At 41.1% G+C, this 22,301-nt stretch overlaps 2 protein-coding genes across 2 annotated transcripts; one reads left to right on the plus strand and one right to left on the minus strand.

Annotated features, from left to right (window-relative positions):
- Nucleotides 1–7,502: 7,502 nt before the first annotated feature.
- LOC112085998 lies at nt 7,503–8,813 on the minus strand. Its single transcript, XM_024154815.1, has one exon. It carries the CDS (start codon nt 8,811–8,813, stop codon nt 7,503–7,505), a length of 1,311 nt encoding a protein of 436 aa, XP_024010583.1.
- A 5,436-nt stretch (nt 8,814–14,249) lies between these two features.
- On the plus strand, nt 14,250–15,160 carry LOC18009424 (enoyl-CoA delta isomerase 1, peroxisomal). Its single transcript, XM_006391486.2, has one exon. The coding sequence runs from the start codon at nt 14,388–14,390 to the stop codon at nt 15,057–15,059; it is 672 nt and encodes a 223-aa protein (XP_006391548.1). The 5' UTR covers nt 14,250–14,387; the 3' UTR covers nt 15,060–15,160.
- The last annotated feature ends 7,141 nt before the right edge of the window (nt 15,161–22,301 follow it).

Consider the following 22,301-nt stretch of genomic DNA (forward strand, 5'->3'; position numbering starts at 1 on the left):
ATTCAAAAGAAAACCGAGCAATTTCAAAGAAAAGCAAACAAAGGAAGAAGCAAAAGAACGTTCGAGCCTGGCGACTAAGTATGGATTTATCTAAGGAAGGAACGTTTTCCTGAAGAACGGAAGTCCAAGCTCTTGCCCCGAGTCAATGGTCCATTCACGGTTTTGAACCGCATCAACGACAACGCCTACCAGATCGACCTCTGAGGTAAGTACACGGTCAGCTCGAGTTTTAATATTTCTGACTTAGTTCCCTTCCTTCCAGATGGACCAGACTTGAGGACAAGTCCTTTTCAAGAGGGGGGAATGATACGAGCATGGACGAGGTGCGAACCGAGGGTCAGGCCGGAGAACTAGTTCAGGACGGAAATCAAGACCAATTGGCCGACCTAAGCGAAGTGGAGGTTCAGGACGGGAAGCCAGACGAGGTGGACGACCCAAGTGCGGATTTATCCGAGCTCGCTGGTCCAATAACGCGGTCCCGAGCCAAGAAGTTATCTATGGCCGTTTGGAGGTTATGCACCGAGCTGAAGGCTAAGTTTACGCACGCTACACTAAACAACCGAGCTGTAACGCTTTTAACCTACTCGGACGGTGTAGCTCCTTGATACACTTTTTCCTTGCATCCGGGTTTGTTCCACTGGGTTTACCGGATGGGATTTTAATGAGGTTAAGGGGCCACATCTCTCTTATCCGAAGTTAGTTATTAGCCATTACGAGAAGCCAAAAGATCACTCGCGAAAGGAGTTGAAGGGACATTCAAAAGAAGCCGAGTGGTCATTCAACTTATTTAATGCTTTCATTTAATTTTTCTTGTCTTTTACACTTCTTCGCGACTCTATATAAAGAGCCAGACTCCCCTTTTACTTTTCATTCACTTTTCATCAATAAAATTGAGATTTTCTCTTGTTCTTTCTGAGTTTTTCTTTCTTAGGTGGCTAGCCTTGAAAGTTTTATTTGGTTTATCGAATTGAATCCATAGGATTCAACGCAGCCTTTCATTTACATCTTGTTTCGATTTCGTTCAAAGTAGTTTAGGGGCAACAGGATTTTCGAGATCAAGTCTCACGCTTGTTCATCCTTTACCCGCGAGATCTACACTTGGTGTTTTCCATTCTCTCGATCAGTTTCTGTTTTTCGCGAGCTGGGCCTAAGGACCTTCGAGATAACCTCTCACCCCTTAGCATCACTCCAATCAAACCGACTTTGGCCGAGTTTATCAACCTCTACCAAACGAGCAAGTGGGGCGAGGGGAAGACCGAAACGTGGGGGTCCGGGATGCCTACCAACGAGTCGGGTCTGTAGGAGGATCACCGCGAAGCAGGTCGGAGCATCCACTGCGATAGACGTCAGTGCGCCGAACTTATCCATGCGGCATCTCACGGGAGGTGGGAACCCTATCACTCTATTGAGGACTTGGAGGTGACCGCGAACTTCCAGATAGCTTCGCGGGATCTGATTCGGGTAAGTTCGGGAGCTTAAAGGCTATATTCGTTGTGCTGTTCCCGTTGATTGACTATATTTTGTGCAGGCCGGATCATGTTTGACCGCCATATGCGAGAGCTATGAGAAGCGGCTCGACGATACTCAAGAAGAGGTCAACAGGTCGGCAGACCGAGTGGTGGCTCTCGAGCAGGAGCAGGTCCTGGCGGGGGAGAAGATTCAGGGGCTAGAGCGACAACTGGCGGAAGAACAAGCGCACTCTGCCGCGCTAAGGGAGTCTTCGGCTGAGGTGGGGAGGCTCCGAGCCGATCTGGAGCAGGAGAAAGCGAAATCAAGGGTGTTGGAGGAGCAGATCTCTATCGCGTCCGAGGCGGCGAGGGAGGCGACAGTCAAACGGAATATGCTGCGGTCCGATCTCGATACGGAGAGGGTCAAGTCCGCCGATCTTAAGGCGCGGGTGGCCAGCTCGTCGGATGTGATCAGGATACTCTCCTCGGAGCGGGAACACCATATAAAGCTGAGTCCCTGCGGGTATCGGATATGTACCTCCGGTTGCATGAGAAGGTCAAGGCTGCCCAGGACCATCACGCCAGGGAGAACGCACGTATCGCGACTGCACAAGCGGAGAGGAAGCGGAGGCGGCAAGCGAAGATGGTCAAAATCCGAGCTCATTTGGCTGGTCGGGAGAAGGAGACGCCGGTCCAGCTTGTTCTGAGTCAGGTGGTGGGGACGCACGAGTGTCTCATGAGGTTGAAAGACGCATATGGCTTGACACCTCCTCCGGAAGTCTTAAAGAAGCTGAAGAGCGATGAGGCCGACTACAGAGGCCAGCTCGAGAAGATCGACTATCCCGATCTGACTCCGCACGACCTCTGTCTCCCAAGCGATGCTCCTCTGGTGCTCCGTGCTGAAGCTGCTCTGCCCGTATATGTGGTAGAGAGGACCGGGACCGGTCAGGCGTCGGTGGCTTCCGAGGCGGCGCGGAATTCGTCTTCGGTGCCTGGCCAAGGCGTGGTGCCTCCCATGCCGGACTCCTCGAACCCTGATCCATCCTCAGGATGGAGAGGTGGAGCGGCGGAAACGACCCAGCCCTTTCGCGGTCAATTCGGGACGAACGCGCGGATGCTGAGCCCGGAGGATGCTAGGGACCTGCGTGCTAATGAAGCTTGAGCTCTTTCTCCTCCCCCCTTTTTTTTTTGGGTTGTAGGCCGAAGTGCCAAGATTCCGATGTAGGCCTTGTGCCGTTTGTACATATTTAGAAATTCAATGGAAAATTTCAGTTCTGTACAATGCGAGATTGAGTTCGGCTTATATGTCAGAAATTGTATTATGAGTGCGAGTAGCTAGCTCGGCTGAAAACACTTATAGGTTGTGTGTTGCGCGATGCAGATCGGAATCTGGCTAAAGACACTTAACAGTTTGTGTGTCTATAGATGCGAGTCGGAACTCGGCTGAAACACCTATTAGTTTGTGTGTTTAGGGATGCGAGTAAGGACTCGGCTATATTTGAGCTCGGAAGCCGAATTTAGAGAAATATAATTTTTTATTAATAATAGCTGTGCCCGGGTAGGGCTGCCTACGTACCCTTCCGAAGAAGGGATCAAGCCAGTCGTAGTTCGGTTATTTTTACATTGGTAGGTTTGGATTTTCGAGGTCGGGAGCTTAGTGCCGAGATGTGCCTAGTAGTAAAATCGCTTGAGATTGGCCACGTTCCATGAGCGCGGGATTGCGTCGCCTGCCATAGTAACGAGCTCGTACACACCGGGTTTGACGATTTTTGCGATGAGGTAAGGGCCTTCCCAGCTGGCTCCGAGCTTGCCCGCATTTAATTCCGCTGTGTTTTCGTACACTTTTCGCAAAACCAGGTCGCCTTCTGTGAAGAATCTGCCTTTGACCTTTTTGTTATAATACTTGGAGGCGAGCTGCTGGTAATTCTGTATGCGAAACAGAGACTGGTCGCGTTCCTCCTCGACGAAATCGAGTTCGCTGCGGATCATGTTGCTGTTGAGGTCAGAGTCTTGTGTGAGCATTGAGCGGCGGATTGTGGGGATTCCGACCTCCGAGGGGGCCATTGCTTCCATGCCGTGTGACAGACTGAAGGGAGTTCGTCCTGTTGTGCGCCGAGGTGTAGTACGGAGAGACCCTTTTTGTCGTCTAGTCGTTTTTTGAGGCCGTCCAAGATTGTTTTGTTCGTTGCTTCGGCCTGGCCGTTTCCTTGCGGGTATCTTGGGGTAGACTTGCCAGCCTGATCTTCCATTTTGCACAGAAGTCCTCGAAAATGATTGATGTGAACTGGGCGCCGTTATCCGTAACGATCTCGTAGGGCAGACCGTGGCGACAGATGATAAATTTCCATACGAACTTGCGGACGTCCTCGGCGGTGATCCGGGCGTAGGATTCGGCCTCGACCCATTTGGTGAAGTAGTCCGTCATGACGAGGTGAAAACGCTTTTGGCGGGACCTTGGCAGTGGTCCCACGATGTCCATGGCCCAACGCATGGACGGGTAGGGCGGTAATGCCGTGGTGAGTAGCTCGGTGGGAGAATGGATCATGGGGCCGTGGCGTTGGCATTTCTCACACCGGGCTGCGAACTTGTTGCAATCTTCGACCATGGTTGGCCAGTAATGCCCTTAGTTACGGATCCGGAGTGCGAGAGTTCGGCCGGTACAGTGGCTTCCTCCGGCGCCTTCGTGCATCTCCTTCATGACGTTGATTGTTTCGTCTCCGTGGAGACAGCTGAGCAGGGCGCAAGTTTCGCTCCACCGAAATAAGTTTTCGTCGGTCTGGAAATACTTGGCGGCTTTTTCTTTAATCTTCGAGCCGCCCAGCGGTCATCAGGGACCGTCCCGTTGATGATATATGATAGGATATCAGCTCGCCAATCTGGTTTGACGGGCTCGGGCGGGGGAGGCGGCAGATTCTCGCCGTCCTGGGCATCCTGCTCTTCGATTGGTTCGTCGGCGAGGAAATCGTTGATGAGGCAGATGCCCTTCGGGAGCTCTATGCTGGGGGAATCGATGCTTTCGACGGGGATTACTCGGCGCTGAGTCAGATCCGAGTTGGAGGCCAGAGCGGCTAGGGCGTCTGCGGAAGTATTATCCCCTCGGGGAATCTTGGTGAGATGGAATTCGGAGAACTCGGCGGCCAGGTCTTGGACAACCTTGAGATGGGTTTCCATGCGGTCGTTCTTGGCTTCATACTCGCCGCTGAACTGATTTGCAACGAGCTGGGAGTCGAGTATGCCTGGATCTTCCTGACACCGATCTCCTTTGCCAGGCATAGGCCGGCTATCAAGGCCTCGTACTCAGCCTCGTTGTTCGAGGCCTGGAACGCTAAGCGAAACGATTTTTCGAGTACCTCGTGGGTCGGCGATTCCAAGCGGATGCCGACGCCGGAACCATGTTTAGAGGCCAAGCCATCGACGTGAAGGCTCCATTTCTCATCGGGTACTTGACCGGCTAGTTCGGGAGCGAGCTCGACGAGGAAATCTGCCAATACTTGGGACTTCACAGCGGTCCGCCCTCGATAGTCGATGTTGTACTCGCTGAGTTCTATCGCCCACTTCGCCATCCTTCCCAACTGGCTCGGGCTGTGCAGGATCGTCCGCAGGGGGTGCGTAGTCAGGACGGCGACAGTGTGAGATTGGAAGTAGGGGCGAAGTTTTCGGGCGGCCACTACGACGGCTAACACCAGCTTTTCCATGGTTGGGTACCTGCTCTTGGCTCCATCCAGGGATTTAGAGACGTAGAAAACCGGCTTTTGTTCTCCTCGATCTTCTCAAACAAGGACACCGCTTACAGCCGAGGTAGACACGGCAATGTACAGGTACAGGGTTTCTCCGTCTTCGGGCTTGGCCAGGAAGGGCGGAGTCGAGAGGTATTCCTTTAATTGCTGAAACACCAGCTCGCAATTTTTGTTTCCTTGGAGTACTTGATAAAAGGGCAGACATTTATCGGTGGATAGCGAGGTAAATCGGTTGAGGGCGGCAATTCTTCCGGTGAGGCGCTTGACTTCGGGGGTGCTTTTTGGTGACTGCAATTCGAGGACGGCCTGGATTTGCTTCGGGTTTGCCTCTATCCCGCGCTGAGTGACCACATAGCCGAGAAATTCTCCCGAGGTGACACCGAAGGTGCACTTCGCGGGGTTGAGCTTCATGCCGTACTCGTTCAGAGTTTTGAAACACGTTTTTAGGTGACCGACGTGATCACCTGCCACCATGGATTTGACAAGCATGTCGTCTATGTACACCTCCATTGTGCGTCCGAGCTGGTCGGCGAACATCTTGTTCACAAGGCGCTGATAGGTGGCCCCGGCGTTTTTGAGTCCGAATGGCATGACCTTGTAGCAGTATATTCCGCGGTCCGTGATGAATGCTGTCTTCTCCCTATCGTCAGGGTGCATGAAGATTTGGTTGTAGCTCGAGAAGGCGTCCATGAAAGAGAGTAGCTCATTTCCCGCTGTCGCCTCGGCGACCTGGTCGATTCTAGGAAGGGGGAAGCAGTCCTTCGGGCAGGCCTTGTTGAGGTCGGTGAAGTCCACGCAGACTCTCCACTTGCCGTTTTTCTTTTTGACCACACCCGGGTTTGCGAGCCAATCCTGATACTTCACCTCGGTGATTTGCCCAGCTGCCGTTAATCTATCCACCTCGTCATTCTCGGCTTGAGCGCGTTCGACGCCTAACTTTCGCCTCTTCTGCTTGATAGGCCGGAAGGTCGGGTCGACATTAAGTTCATGGCTGCATATGGTCGGGTTGATGCCGGGCATGTCGCTGGTTGACTAGGTGAAGCTCGAGACATTCTGCTTGAGAAACCCGATGAGCTCGATCTTGATGCTTTCTTTTAGGTCAGCTCCGATGCCAACGCAGCGGTCGTCGTGATCGGGGTCGATGTTGACCTGGACGATGAGGTCTCGGAGAGGACGATCTGCTTGGCTTGGTTCCCCTGGGAGTTCAGGTCCAACGATGTTGCAGGCAGGGACTCCGTTGCGGCTTATCGTGGCGCAGAGCTGAGTGCGGGCGGCGTTGCGGAGCTTGTGCTCGAATGAAGTATGAGCGCGAGATCCTCTGGTCGCTCCGGACTGTGAATGTACCAGCCTGGTTGGGGAATTTGAGGCACTGGTGGTAGGCCGACGTGACCGCCTTCATCGAATGTAGCCAAGGAGTTCCGAGGATGATATTGTATATGGTTGGCCAGTCGACGATGGTGAATTTGACTATTTTTGTTACCCGACCTACGTAGACCGGCAGCTTGATCGTCCCTATCGATGTGATAGTATCTCCTGCGAAGCCGGTCAGGGGAGTGAGGGTTGGCTTCATCTCGACGCCGTGTAAGTCCATCTTTTCGAGGGTTTCCTTGAAGATGAGATCTACCGAGCTGCCCGTGTCGACAAGTACCCAAGTCACGTCGCAGTCTGCTACGCGAATTTGGATGACGAGGGGGTCCTAGTGAGGTTGGTCGACTCCCTCGGCGTCCTCCTCGGAGAACGTTATTCCCCTGCCGCTTGTGTCCTGAGCGTTGGTTGCTCTGATCTTTGCCACCCACATCTCTGTCGGGGTGGACTTCTGCTCGTGGACTTTGATCGAGCGAACCGAATCTTTGCAGGACAGGAGACCGCCCATGATCATTCCGATCATTGTTCGAGCCGGCGGTGGGGACGCCTGTCTCTGAGGTGCGACCTGTTGTTACTGTTGTTGTAGTTGTTGTTGTTGTTGTTGTTGTTGTTGTTGTTGTTGTTGTTGTTGTTGTTGTAGTTGTTGGACGGGCTGAACTCTATCATTCTCGCGAGAGGGAGAGCGCTGGCGGCGATTATCTTGCTGAGCTCGGTTGTCTTGACGATGCCGGTTATCATTTCGACCTCGGCCGCGCGGTTGCTGCTGGTCGGGGACTCTAATTCCCCCCTTCTGGTACTGAGCGAGGAGGGCTTCCTGAAGTTTGCGGCACTGCTCGGTTGAGTGCCCCTTCAGTTGGTGGTACTCGCAGAACGCCTGGTTATCTCTGGTAGCGGGAGCGGTAGCTCGTTCTTGGAAGACCTGGGCCGGGGGCGGCGCCTCGACGGTGCGATACTATTTGTTTGATGGGAGAGGCTGTTGATAGTACTGCTGCGATGAGTTGGGCACGACCATCCCAGGTCGGTTGTCTACGTGGAAGACGGCTGGAGCTTCTTCGACAAGACATGAGGTCGGCGCGTCGCTGATGAGAAAAGTTGCGACCTGCCTGCGCTGGTATTCCTCGTCGTAGTGCTGGCGGGATTCATGGTACTCGTCCTGAGCTTTTTCCTTCTGAGGTGGATTTTTCTGGGAAGCGAGCTTCCTAAGACTTGCCCTCTCCTCCTCGACTTCAATATGTAACCTGGCGCGGTGTAATGCGTCTTCCAGGGTGTGCGGCGCATTAAGCTTTAGTTCGTCCTTGAAGACTGAGTCGAAGTGGAGGGCTTTCCTCAGGGCTGGGATGGCGGACTCGTTCGATATTGAGGCGCGGGAGGCCGTCGCTTTGAAGCGCTCGATGAATGACCGGAGAGATTCTTTCGGTCCCTGGTTCAAGGTCCAGAGATCGGCGGTTGAAGCAGAACGCTGGATAAATATAGAATAATGTTTGAGGAAAGCGGTTGAGAGCACATTGAAGCTATCGATCGAGTGTGTTTCTAGCCTAGAGAACCAAGTCAGGGCCAGGCTGACCAGGTTTTCCACAAAGAGTTGGCAGTGTCCGGCCTCGCGCTCTTCGGGCGTGAAGTGAGCTCGTCCCATGGCGATGGTGAATGTCGTTAGATACTGTGTGAGATCGGTATCTCCGGCGTATGGTGGGAACTTCACTTTGCTGACGTGGCGGAAAGGAGTGGAGGCGATTCGGTGCGTGAACGGTGTGTTTTGCGTTTCCTGCAAGACACGATCTATTTCGGGGGCCGATATCGTGGCTCGATGGACCTTGGAGTTCATCTCGCAAATTTTTGCCTTGATGGCCTCGATCTCCGCGTCGCGGTCTCGCTCTGCGGCCATCTGTCGGAACGCCCCCGGGCTAGAATGCTGAGGGCGCATTTTGGCCGAGCGATTTGCCAACTGGGCGGACCTCCGACTTGGTCCGGCTGACTCGGTTGGGGAGTCACCGAAGAGGTTTCTTTGCAAGAGTATCACTTTTGAGCGATGAGCTTCCTCGAGGTCGCGTTCAACCAAGGATCTAGGATTCTCTGGCTGGTTTGTGTGGGCTTTGCGCCCTGCCGTGAGCTCGGCGAACCTTCGGTCAGTTTGACGGGTCATCTCGTCCATTCGGTCGAGCAAGGAGTGGAGCAGAGGAGCCATGGCGTGGTCTCCGCTTGCCGGAGTGGTCTGTTCGACTGGGGTCTGTAGGGTGACATGTCTCGGACATGCCGGTAACGCCATTTGCTCCAGGATTTGGTGGGGAGTGCTGCTTTCCAGTTCGGACTCCAGGAGAAGCGGTGATAACACCGGATTTTGATCACTTTTATGGATCATTTTAATATCTTTTACAGGTGTTTTTACTCCATTTTCAAAGATTTTCAAAGGATTTCTATGTTTCCGGATTTTAAAAGACTTTTCAGGTAATTTGGGATAAAGATGCACAAAATGGAACAAAAAGACTCTTTTGGATAAATGCAGACCGTCAGAACTCTCATGGAGAGACGAAGACCTTCTCACCGTCTGATAACCCTCAAAATTGGACAACTTATAGAAGAATTAACCAGCTTTCAAAATGCACTTGGTTTGGAGACATTCGAACGGTTGGATCTCAAGATATTCCATTAGCCCCAGAGCCACTCGAAGTCGGCCAGCAACTCACGTGACCGCGGCCAACAAGCTATTTGCCGTGGTCAGAAGCTTCCCGACCGCGGCCAACAAGCCAATTGCCGCGGTCACAACACTCCCGACCGCGGCAATCAATATCCGAGTTAAAGCCCACTTATCTGAAGTCCAAAGTCATTCTCAGCCTCAATTCCGGAACCCTAGAGACCATGGAGTATTGGAGACTATAAATACATGTCATTTAGGTCGTTTTTAGAGAGAACCCTTCATACTTTACAAAAACCCTTTTCCTTTAGCCGTTTTTATGAGATTTTTGTAGAAGATTGTTCAAGTCCGAGTTCTTCAATAGAGAAGCTTTCTTTATCTCTTTTCTTTACTGTTTTTCATTACTTTTATTAAAACCAATGATGATGTCGAACTCAGCCATGTCTGAGTAGATCCCGAGTTGGGCTCAGGGTTCCCGAAAGGGGCTCTCATAATCGATTAAGACATCTAGGTTTATAGATCTGGGATTTCGACCTGTTCTCTGTTTATTCTTGTTCTTATTGCATGTATGCTTGATTGATCACCTAGTATCTGATCTAGATAGTTAGTGTTGCGAAAGTTTTCATTAAGTATCAGCCATAGAATGAAACAGGCGATTTTTCCGTAGGAGTGGAAACCTACCTGCGGCGAGATCATGAGTATTGACGAGTCTTGTGCAGCTCTTGCGTTCTCTCTCTTCCAGGGCCAGAGTGGAAACCTACTGGTCAGGGTTGCGAGAAACAGTTGGTTATGATCACGACAGTGACGTAGTCATACCGCCGTACTCTAGCTCTAGAACCCATATATCGTTATCTGTCAATCCCAATCTATCTACCTTAGTGTTAAAACCGATTATGATCCCTTAGAGTTCCCAAAAGCTCAGCGTTTTTAGCCATAGTTTACAATTCCATCGATTCTTACTTGCTTTCTTAGACCTGCATTTCAATTTCCTTAGTTCATTATTTACTTGCTTTATTTACATTTCATGCGATATCTTACTTGCCTTATTAGTCTTTCATTCGATATTTGCCTATTCTAATTGCATTCCATTCGATTTTCTTACCTGCTTTTTAGGATAGATTTATTTGCTTTCTTTTGTTTTAGTTTAATTCGCAATAAAAACAACCAACCTTTAAAACCAATTTAGTCTATAATAAAGTTAAAAACCGTAGAAGAATATCAGGCACACAAATCTCTGTGGATTCAATCTCTAAATACTACAACTGATTAGCTGTGCCCTTGCGGCTTTCATTTGTTTTCTAAAGGGTAAAACTTGTTCCCTCACGTAGTTGACACGAACACATCAAGCGGCGGTGCTGGTAGCTGCGGTGCTGGCACTCCGGTCTCTATTGGTATGGCGGCCTCCTTATGGTGGACAACCGACGAGGGCGGCGTGAGCGCTGCGGGTGTCGTGGTTGTCGACTTGGCTGTCGCTGATGATGATTTTGACATTCCTGAGGTTGAGGGCAGTGTTCCTGCCATTTCCAAATCTTTCTTGTGCGTGTAGAAAATCTCTAAACTCCCCTCCTTCTAGCGCCAATTGTTGATCCTTGAGATCACTAAGTATGTTTAACAGTTGATGAGAACGATTAGAGATGATTTCGGAATTGTTGATCCTTGAGATCACTAAGTATGTTTAACAGTTGATGAGAACGATTAGAGATGATTTCGGGGTGAGATTTCCGTATAATAAGAATGATTTATCTCGGGGAGGAAGAAAAAAGTTCAGCTCGGAAATGTAAGAAGTGTTTGCAAGGAGAGAACAACTGGTGTTTCGAACTAAGTCTGGAGAAGGTCCAGTTCGGTGCTTTTATTATTGTTACAGCGAGCTCGGTAGAGAGACAAGTGTATTAAAGTAGAGAGAGAGAGAGTAATAAATTTCGGATCCCTTCATAAATGATCTATGGGGAATATTTATAGCGGAAGCCGGGAGACGAGTTTCCTCAAAATCGGGGCGATGTGGCAGCTTCTGCGTGTCTCGCGGGTTTGGTATCTCGAGTCGTGCGTCTGAACCACCCCGCAGCGTGTGATGACGGTCCTTCGCCGAGCTACTTTCGTGCTTAGGCTACTGTAGATGAACTGCCCTTAAACGTGTCAGCTTCTGCTCGGCTCCGCGCACTGTAGATCGGCGTCGTAATCATGACGATTTGGCGGGATTATGCTGACCGGATTCGTTGACTTTGGCTGGGTTTTCGTTGACTTGGTCTATGGGCTTTATTGTCCAAGATGGGCTTAACTAATTAGGGGTGCTAAGCCCACCTCCAACATGTGAGATGGGGCATGATAGATGTAGGACAAGATAGAAATATATAAAAGTATTTTGAAAGAAAAAATTGTGTATATACAACAATGACTGATGGAATCTTCGAATGTATATACAAAAATGAATTCATCAGTTTCAGCTGAATCTCCATCTTTCGAATCAAAGTCGTTAAAGCAAATTAGTTGGAAAGGGGAGAAGAGCAATAGTAGTTATTACTACAAGTACTGTATCTACTTTTCAAAATTAGAATTATGGTTTAGAAAATGAGTACATCATAGTGATGACTGCAAGAAGTTGTGTTTGAAGAAGGGGCATTGGATGTTGACGATGACAGCCATGAGATTGAGAGTCACTATTTACAATTCGTTTAATGTTCGTTATTATTTTTTTCCTTTTGTAGTTAGTAGTTACATATATTCAAACATTTTTGTCTTTAAATATCCACTGATGCAAGAAACGATTCAGGTTTATATGAGCTAATTAACAAAAACATGACATCAAAAGAGACTAATTCTACTTGCATGAGGAACAAGCTTTTATTACGAAACAGGTAAAATCAAAGAATCTGTATCCAACAATAACAATATGATGGGCGATCTAGATGAGATTGCTAAGCAGCTCTTCAGGGTTTGTGAGAAAGATATATTGTTCAAGACTTACTACATGTCGACAACTACAAATGAAGTTTTATCAACCATAATGAATTCAGTTTTAAAATCACTATGTTAATTTTTTATTTTCTGTAAAAATGTTATGCTATTGTATAAAATAAAACACTAAGCTTTGTTATCAAAGGTTTTAGTAAAACGATTAAATCCCTATTTCCAAACAAACAAAATACTCTATTGGTTTTTTATAACAAAAAAAAATATTTTATTGGTTAAATTAAAAATATTAATTGAATCATTACCAAACTTATTTTTTCTATTTTTTGGATCAGAGATCTTTCATTCTTAATGTTTTATTTTTTGCATCCTTAATGTTTTCTATTTTTTTGTCACTTTTTAACATAGTTACACTTTTAAATCCGTTATGGCAGTTATAATTAAAAATAAATTCAAAATTACATTTTAAAAATCTCGAAAATACCTAAAAAGGAATTAAAAATATTTTTGGATATCATTTATGGAAAAAAAATATTTTAAAAATATTTTAACAATTCGTTTTACGCTTGGTAGAACGCATGTTCTATGTTCTATGTCCACGTAAAATCTCATTTCTATAGTTCTTCACATATTCTACCAGCCTATAGAAGACGTTTTCTATAAGTCTTTATATATTCTACCGATCGGTAGAAAACGTATTCTATATATTACCTATATTCTATATTACGGTAGATTACAAGTTCTATTAGATAGACTATATTCTACATATTGGTAGAATACATCTTCTATCCGTTAGACCAGGTTCTACGTTATTGTAAAATGGTTCTTCTACATATTGTCTTCATTCTACATTAACGTATAATTCGTCTTCTACCAAAATCTGAGAAAATTTAGGAAAATTAGTTAATTCCCAGATCTAAAAAATTTCGAAACTCTTTTATTTATTATTTTTAATTTTCCACGTTTTTATCTGTTTTTGACTTTTTTTTTCTTTTTTTTAACTGTCATCGTTTTCTTCTTCTTCTTCTTTCACATTGATCAAGCAGATTTTCTCTAAGTTTACATATCTTCTGCTTCAAACGTGCTTCATATCTATGTCACATGTGGTTCATGAAAATCAGAGACAAATAAGAAGTGGATTTTTGTGGCTGATGAAGAAAAACGAGCTAGGTTAGTTACCGAAAATTGCTTTTTCGGTGACTGTAATCAGAGAAGAAGGTGGAGACACGGTGAAGAGATAGTATCGGGGTTTCGTAAGTTTTTTTTTTATGCTTTGAGTAGAAACTCTTTTCTACTTGTTTTTTTATTAATAAAACATTATTTAAAAAATTAATTTATTTATTAATTCGAAATTAAAGGGTATAATTGAATTAAATTTAAATTAAACATTAAAGAGACAAATTTTATTTATAAAACATTAAAGGGACAAATGCTAATTCAATTAACATTATAAAAGCAATTCTCCCAAATAAAAATACATATCAATTTTATTATATATTTCACATAATTTAAAAATATTATCCTATTTTTGCTAATTGCCCGTTATCACAACAATTTTTTACAACAATTATATGATTTACACTAAGAATATTTTTTTAAATTTTATTTTTTAAAAAACAAACCTCCCAAAAAAGTTAAGGTAAATCTCATCTCGTGCATGGTGCATTATTACCTAGTTATAGTATTGATTATGATTGAACTCATGCTATAGTATGTGGTAATGTTTTTTTATATATTTTTTGAAATTTTTATAATATATCTAACTAATTTTTATTAATAATATTGTTAAACTGAACTAATCATTTACTTAACCTATTTTGCAATATATACTATCATACACATTTAAATTTGATATATTTAATTTTTGTTTTGATATTTATTCGAATGAAAAATTTAAGTATTTATATTTAGGTTCATTATTTTGGATTTAGAGTTTAGTTTTTAAGGTTTAAGGTTTATTTTTGAGTGTTAAAATTAAGTTTTGAAAATTAAAATTTTATTTTTACTTTTATGATATTTGTGGAAAAAATTAATATTTGTGTTAGTTTTAGAAAGAAAAATTTATGATATATATATTTGGAAATATTATTTTAATCATATTTTTGAGAATTTTTTCAAAATAAAAATAGTTTACAGAATGAAAAACAATTTGGTTCGGTTTGGTAATTTGCCTAATCTAAATATATTAGCTTTATATAGATGGTGCATACTGCATACGAATGCTCATATGTACAATAAATATATTTTTAATACGCATGCTTTGCTATTATTAACTCAAATTAGTCAACGAGAGAGAGGAAGATGTGTTCGTTGGAGAAGCGTGATCGACTTTTCTTGCTCACGCTTACCGGCGACGGCGAACACCGTCTCAACCCCACTTTACTCGACAGCATCCGCTCCGCCGTCAACCAAATCCGTTCCGATCCATCGTCTTTAAAATCAGTTCTCATCACAACATCACACGGAAAATTCTTCTCAAACGGCTACGATCTCGCCTTAGCCAAATCAGATCCGTCTCTCCCTTTCATTATGGACGCGAAACTCCGATCCTTGGTCGCCGATCTCATCTCTCTTCCTATGCCGACGATCGCCGCCGTCACCGGTCACGCCTCCGCCGCGGGATTTATTTTCGCGATGAGTCACGACTATATATTGATGCGTCGCGATAGAGGATTTCTGTATATGAGTGAATTGGATATCGAGCTTAAAGTACCGTTATGGTTTATGGCTGTGATTCAGAAGAGAATTGGATCTCCGGCGGCGAGAAGAGATGTGATGTTGACGGCGGCGAAAGTGACGGCGGATAAAGGTTTGGAGATGGGGATTGTGGATACCGTTCACAGTAGTGCGACGGAGACTGTTGAAGCCACCGTTAGGTTAGGAGAGGAGATAGTTAAGCGAGGATCTGATGGACACGTGTACGGTAAGATGAGAGAGACTCTTTTCAGAGAGGTTCTTCATTCGATTGGTTAAGATGAGAGTGCTCCCAGTGGGTTACTCAACACTGGATCGAAGCTGTAAATAGTAAACGGCTCCTACGAATTGATAGAAATAAAATTTAATTATTTCATAAACGCCTATACCGTCCCACTAGGCGTGAAAAAAAAAGAAATATTTATAACGTAAGTGTATGTTGGGTGATTTTAGTGAATATCAATGGTTGAACAAAAAAATTGGGTAAATAACAAAGTTGATTTAAAAATTAGGTGATTAGGAGAGAGAAATATTAGGTGATTAGGAGAGAGAAAGAAAATTTATCCCATAATTATCCTTGTATTTTATGTTAAATACAAAAATGACATTCATCATAAATAATTATTTATTAAGTTACTGATGTTGGATAGATTGTAATACTATTCATCCGAGCTAGCACTATTCATCCGAGCTAACACTATTCATCCAAACTAACATTATTCATCCGAGCTAACAGATACTATGCATCATCGTTAACAAAAATATGAAAATTAATACAGTTATCGTGTTAATCCAGTTATCATATCATGATGTAATCTGATAACATAGTATGTTATCAAACTAACAATAATATCTGATTTTTGTTAACATGCTAATAATAATATCTAATATTCGTTAACATGATATATAATACTTGTTAATATGCTATCTGATATTTATTAGCAGTTAACAATATTATCCGTTAAAGTGTTAATATAGTATGTTAACTTGCTAATAATAATATCTAAAACTTGTTAACATGCTAACAAAAATATCTTGTATTCGTTACACATTTTATATATTATATTTAGTACGTTAACAAATTATGTTAGTTGGTTACAAATTTTTTATAATATGTTAACGTGTTAACAATAATATCAGATACGTATAACATGTAAAATAGTATATAATATCTTTATTTTTACGTATAACATTCGAAGAAATCTACTCTAATAAAAGTAGAAGTTTAAGGCCTCTGAAGATGTTCACCTCAGCAAAAAAAAATTCTTCCTAAAGTTGCCATGTGTCATACACCAAAATTCATTTTCATCTTTCCCTTCCAACTACGACAAACTTCTCTGCCGATACATTTTCTTATAGGAGTTCTTAATAAGTTGTGATGTCAGTTACGCATTCAATTAGATCATATAGAAAACCTCCGTCTTCTATCAATTATTCTTTTAAGAGTTACTACTCCCTCTCCAAATATCCCTTCTCCTCAATTTTCACTTTCAAATCTGCAATTCCTTTCTTCTTATTATTTTCTTCAAGTTATGGATTTTCTTCTGACCAATATATTAATTTCATTCATATTAAATTCATCTCCGATATACTGAGTTTGTCTTTGTGTGGTTTTGGAGATGCATCGAGTGCATGATGATAAATAAGCTCTTGACGCTGACCAATTCAGAAGAAGATGTGAATGCAAGCGTTGGAAAGGGTGAGTACATCTAGAGGTTAGCGAGAAACATGAACGAGAGGACGAGATATATTTTGAAGGGAGTGTTTAGCTTCTCTTTATTCTTCATACGAATTAAGACATCTGAAAATTAGAATTCATTGATATTTGGAGTTGTTTCCATATCACATTCACGATTTGTATAATTTGTGAGCTAATTATTAGTTGATCAGCTGATATATGAATACACAACCATGGTTCGTTCATGTATTTTATATGGGATAAATACATTTTCAGTCAAATCACTTGATACTCATAAAATATTAGACCCCTTCTTATATTTTGTTTTCTCCCTTCACGCCCTACTTCCATTTCAGCTGAGTTGTATTTGTGATCACTTAATATAAGTTTTTTTCTTAAGGTACATCAAAATGGTAAAGAAGCATGGCATAGACCATCTGCCAAGCTAACTTGGAGCCATGGATCAAGCAAGGGATTTAAAAGGTACGTTACAAAAGAAAAAGAGTTGTTGAATTCTGTAAGTATGGTTGAAGTTAGAATAAACTCTGGCTTGGCTTAGCTGAATTTTTTATGTTCAGTGAATAGTCTTAATAAAATGGTCTTGGGTTGAATCACAATCTCATATCATGGAAGCTAATGAGAAATTGGCATGCTTTCTGAATCCTTCTAAATATATGCCTTCATGTCTCACTCATACATGTTTTCAATGTCCACATTTAACCACACTAACTTGAGGGACTAATTGCCATGCATTTTTGTGACTTTGATTAATTTACAGATCTTTGTAAGTAGTAACTACTCTTAACTATGATCACTTCTTTTCAAACAATATCTGGTGTAGCAATTTCTGGTAAGCTTCTATTTTTGGGGAACAAGATTATAGTGAATAGATTGTAGTCCGAAATCCTGACTCAGAATATAAGAATCTAGCTAATTCCTTCACAATTTACATCATGTATTAATTACAATATGATATAAGAAAAAGTCCACATAATAGCTCCATTGATGTTAGATGTATATTCTTTAGATTTGTATCATAAGGTGGGTGTTGTGACTGTTGTCTTATTAAGCAGTGTCAAAAGCACATGCCATAAGCCTATAAGATGGAGAGAAAGAAACAATTTCATAAAGTGGATATGATGATAATTGGTTGGGCCCACAGAAGCAAAACGGAAGCCATCGGCAAGGATCCCCAGTTCAGGTGATGAATATAATAATAGCTAATACATGAACAAAAGAGGGATAGATCGTGAGGAATTGTTGGTGTCGAAGATGTGGAACAGAGATTGTTGAGCAAGGGAGAGTAACATGAATGATGCGACATATAAAACAAAAGCAGCAGCCCTGACAACTAAGGCAAAAGGTCAGAGGAGAGTAGTGTTTGGAAATGATTGAAGCAATCAAGATTGTGGCAAGAGAGAATCAGAAAAGACGTCATCAACTATTTTTGTGGCAAATGTAAACACATCTCTTTTACTTGAACAAGCTTCCATTAATGTTCTCTCCAGGTATGGTTCTATGTGCATTTATGCATGTAAATATGAATATATGAATCTCTGTATATTGTGCCTGTGATATTCATTCTCTTATGAATCATTTCCAATTTTTTTTAGGCAGCACTCTCGAGTCTTGAACAAACATATGGAGAGGCAACAACGTCTTATTTACTCGCCATAGCTCGTATGGGATAACCTAGCTACTCTTAAGATATTTAGATTACCACGAGCTTACATATGAAAATATCATTTCATTTATGATCTGTTCTTGTCTTAATTTAAAACATTACTGTTCAATTCAACTTCTCATAACATGTAAAACTCTTATGTCGAATCTCTTTGTTCTGTTTCTGTTGATCCTCATAAGTGTTCAAAAACGGCTGCCATGAAGGAGGAAATGTGCTGTGGACATGGTGGACTCATCAAAGAATAAAGTAAGAGTAATTCTTACTTCTTATTGATGATCGAAGTTATATGTCTTACGAGCTTCGTTTTCATTATGATCCAAGTCGTCAAAGACATAAAGTTGGAATAAAAATGAATTTTAAGCGGGGAATTAGAAGCACCAACTTCTTTTTCAAATTAAGGATCTTCAAGTCTAACGCTTATAATTCTACCAAAATTCAGCATTGAATGCAAAATCATAGGTGAGAGTACGCAAGTTGATGCACATGTTTTTGGTCAGAAATGCCAACAAGCAAGGGACTGGTGGCTCGGGAACATTTTCATAAAAAAATAGAATGGGGAATCAATCACTTCTCGGCCTTCATTTGCTCTCTTATGTAGTAGTATTTTTTTTTTTTGACATCATATAGTAGTAAAAACACTATTATCCACATGGTGGGCCCCATATTATTAGTGATTTTGAGTATTTATAGACATCATTTTAATTGTTTGTGACAGTAGTTTATGCTTTATAGAAGAAAAAAAACCAGAATGTTATATATATATATATGCATTAATATATATATATATATGCATTAATTTAAGAAGTTTCAAACTTAGTTATATTATACATTATACATTATATATATAATGATGTCTATATATATATGCTTTAATATATATATATATATATGCATTAATTTAAGAAGTTTCAAACTTCTAGAATGATAAAAAGTTTCACGGAAGAAATCTAGAATGAGAGAGATGAAGTCGATGGTTTCTATACCTAATATTTTCATTTCCTCATCTAGAGGTATTGTTGAAGCAAAATATGATAGAGAAACATTATAAAAAGAATCCAAATTTTGAGATCACCAAATTTTGAGGTCTTAAACAAATCAAATATGGTGTCCACATCAACTTTTTAATATTTAATTTTAAGCTGTCACGTCATCTAAACTTCTCACTAAAACAGCTATTATATTAGTGTAGTTAGTTTCATCTTCCGCTCCCTCAAATCAGTTTCTCTTCCAAACGTCACATTCTCAGTATTACTAAGAATGTCATGTCATCAAAAAAAAAACTTGAAGATGTATGAAAGTTTGCTAAAGAGCTCGAAGAATCACCACAAAAAGAGAAAAAACACTTTTAGATAGGGAAATGTTCATGTTCCATTGAGTCAACTATTTTTTAGCACTAATTGTCATGTTTCTATGTTTGATAAGCTCCACTAAATCTAAATGTAGTTCACAAAACATACTATAATAGGCTAAGTTACATATATCTTTTCATAAATCATTATTCAATCTGGCAATGATCATGAAACAGGATGCTCAACTACTTAAGTATAGATAAGATATTAATTATTGGACTTGCAGTTACATGGATATCTACTTCGTAGTTACAATACAAATATGATTGACGTGGACTTACACATCGCTAATCTTGAGATATCAAGGATGCCAACACAAGAAGAGGAAAACAAAGACCGTCCAATCTGTTTGTATTAATAGAAGAAAATATGTCAACTCCCTACCATACATCCATATTTTACATCATAAATACATTGTACAATGGATAATAACAATCATACCTTATTCAATATGTAGTCAAATCTTGTTTTAGTAAATAAATTTCTCTGCAGCTTATAATTATACTCAATTTAGTAAAAAAAATAAGAAAAAAATATCAACATTCTACTATTACAAAATAAAAAAGTTTTAACAAATAACATTAGAAAAGCACCGTGCATAGCGCGGACAATCCACTAGTAGTAAAGAAAAATTAGAAAGCAAAGAGATAAGGAGAGATTAACAAAAACAAAACTGAGTCGGAGGCTTACGTTGCTCGGAGAAAAAGAGAAGATAAAGAAATAAAGACAAGGGGTAAAAAGTAAATTCTACTGTCCAATTACTGTTGAAAAAGTGTCACTTAATTTTGTTATTATCAATGAGTATTTATTGCTATTACTCTTTCCCTATAATTTTTTTTTTCCAGTAAGAACTTCATTGATTTTGCAAATCATAATCTTTGTTTACAAGCAAATGGAGAAACTGAGGGTAGTAATTAAACAAAGATCATTGTAATGGATCTAATATTGCTTTCCTAGCTAGAAAATCAGCACAAGCATTCACCGTTCGGTTTCTGTGTGAAAATTTGATCCTCTCAACATACTGCTCCATTTTTTGATGTCCTCTAAGTAGTGGTGTAGTTTGAGATTAGTGAAATTGCCATTGATGATATGATTAATGTTGAGGGAGATAGCCCTATTTAAACTACATATAGAATCTACAATTCCATGAAAAGTAGAAAAATATTGATTCTACATAAAAAAATAGATGTTAAAAAAATCCATATATATTTTTTTTGGTTTGTTTGTTTCAAAAATTTAAAGTACTTAACCAAAAACATTTAAAAAATTGTAGTGTTCTCTAAGAAAAAAAAAACCGTAAGAAAAAGAAAACCACATAAAAATGGGAAATTTCCAGAAAAACCAAAGATGTTGCCATAAAACTATCAAAATAATTGTCTATTGACATTATTAAAAAGTATTAAAACAAAAAGACACAACTGTTAAATTTATAGTTTTTTTTAAAAAATGCAGTAGACTCTAGAATAATAAAATCTCTAACATTGAAAAGAACAAAAATTTAAGTGAAAGATATCTAAACCGTTAAACCGTTAGATCAAAAAAAATTCTTATTAAAAAAAAAAGATGATGTCCACATAAAAAATGAATCTGCTATTATATATAGATTAGAATTATAATCATCTAATGTAAACATATTAGCTTTGGTTATTTAGTTAATTTTGTTTTTTTCGTATGTATGCTTTCATGAAAAATAAACATTTCCATTCATTTTTTTTTTTTTTGAGTTTGATTTGTTTGTAACACATTTTAAATGTGCAAAAACAAATTAACACTTTCGTTCAAAAAGTCTATATGTGTCTGTTCATGTCAAATCTTGCAAGGGAAGCTCTCCTTAAAAAAATACTTTAAGCACAATTTTCTACTATCAAATTGCCTTCACTCAGTGTCAATTATATCTCCCAACATTTATCATCACCCACCATTTAATTTTTTCTTTCTCTTATTTTAATTTTCCTTATCTACATATGCATCTATCTTTCTTTTGCTTGTACATGTGGCAACTCTTCACGTTGTTAGCTTCATTATATATCAACCCTTTCTTCTCTGGTCAACGTACTGAGTTCATACGATTTTCCTTAGATACTGTCATCCTCCTCTCACTTCTCCGTTTCACCCGTCCATGCAAAAACCCTTAAAAAACGATTTCTTACTAAATGATACTTGAAGAAGATATAAAAAGAGAACTCAAGCAGTCTTTCTAGTTACATCGTTCGTTATCTGGACCAGAACTAAACTAACCTTACTGGTTTGTGTAGCCTAATTAGTTTGTGCGGCATCAAGTAAGAGAAAACATTACTTTCTTTACCTTAGGTGATCGACTCTATTACATAAGTATATTCACAATATTTATCTTATTTTATAAAATGATCTGGTGGGTTTATTAAAAAAAGACTGGTTATGTCAAATTGCCAAGCTAATTATTCAGTGTTTTTTTTTCAAGGTTTACAGTTCTATTAAATCGACTTTTTCACTTGTAATAGACTCTTTATTAATAATCAAAACGTGTGTGTTTTTCTCTTATATTGGTGAATTGAGATTTTAAACAGAGAATCAGAGATTGATTCCTAAAGATGATAGTGGATTACTGGATATTGCCAGGCCGAGACAGAGACATAGGTCCCGAACTCTTTAAACTCTTTGTGTGCTTTTTCTTTCTTGTTCTTTCTTCTGATTTGTTTCTGTTTTCTTTCAAATTCATCTTGTTCTTGAGTGATCGAGAGATTGAGTGTTCATGATAGTTTGTTTGAAATCAAAGATCCATTTTCGTGAATTGGTTGTGCTTGGGTTTAGCCACAACATGATCTAAATAA

Source organism: Eutrema salsugineum, unplaced genomic scaffold, assembly GCF_000478725.1.
Source record: "Eutrema salsugineum unplaced genomic scaffold, Eutsalg1_0 scaffold_9, whole genome shotgun sequence".
NCBI lineage: Eukaryota > Viridiplantae > Streptophyta > Magnoliopsida > Brassicales > Brassicaceae > Eutrema > Eutrema salsugineum.

What these genes read in the sequence shown, in the direction of transcription:
- LOC112085998 (XM_024154815.1), bottom strand. Translation starts at nt 8,813, where the DNA reads ATGGCGTTACCGGCATGTCCGAGACATGTCACCCTACAGACCCCAGTC.
- LOC18009424 (XM_006391486.2), top strand. Translation starts at nt 14,388, where the DNA reads ATGTGTTCGTTGGAGAAGCGTGATCGACTTTTCTTGCTCACGCTTACC.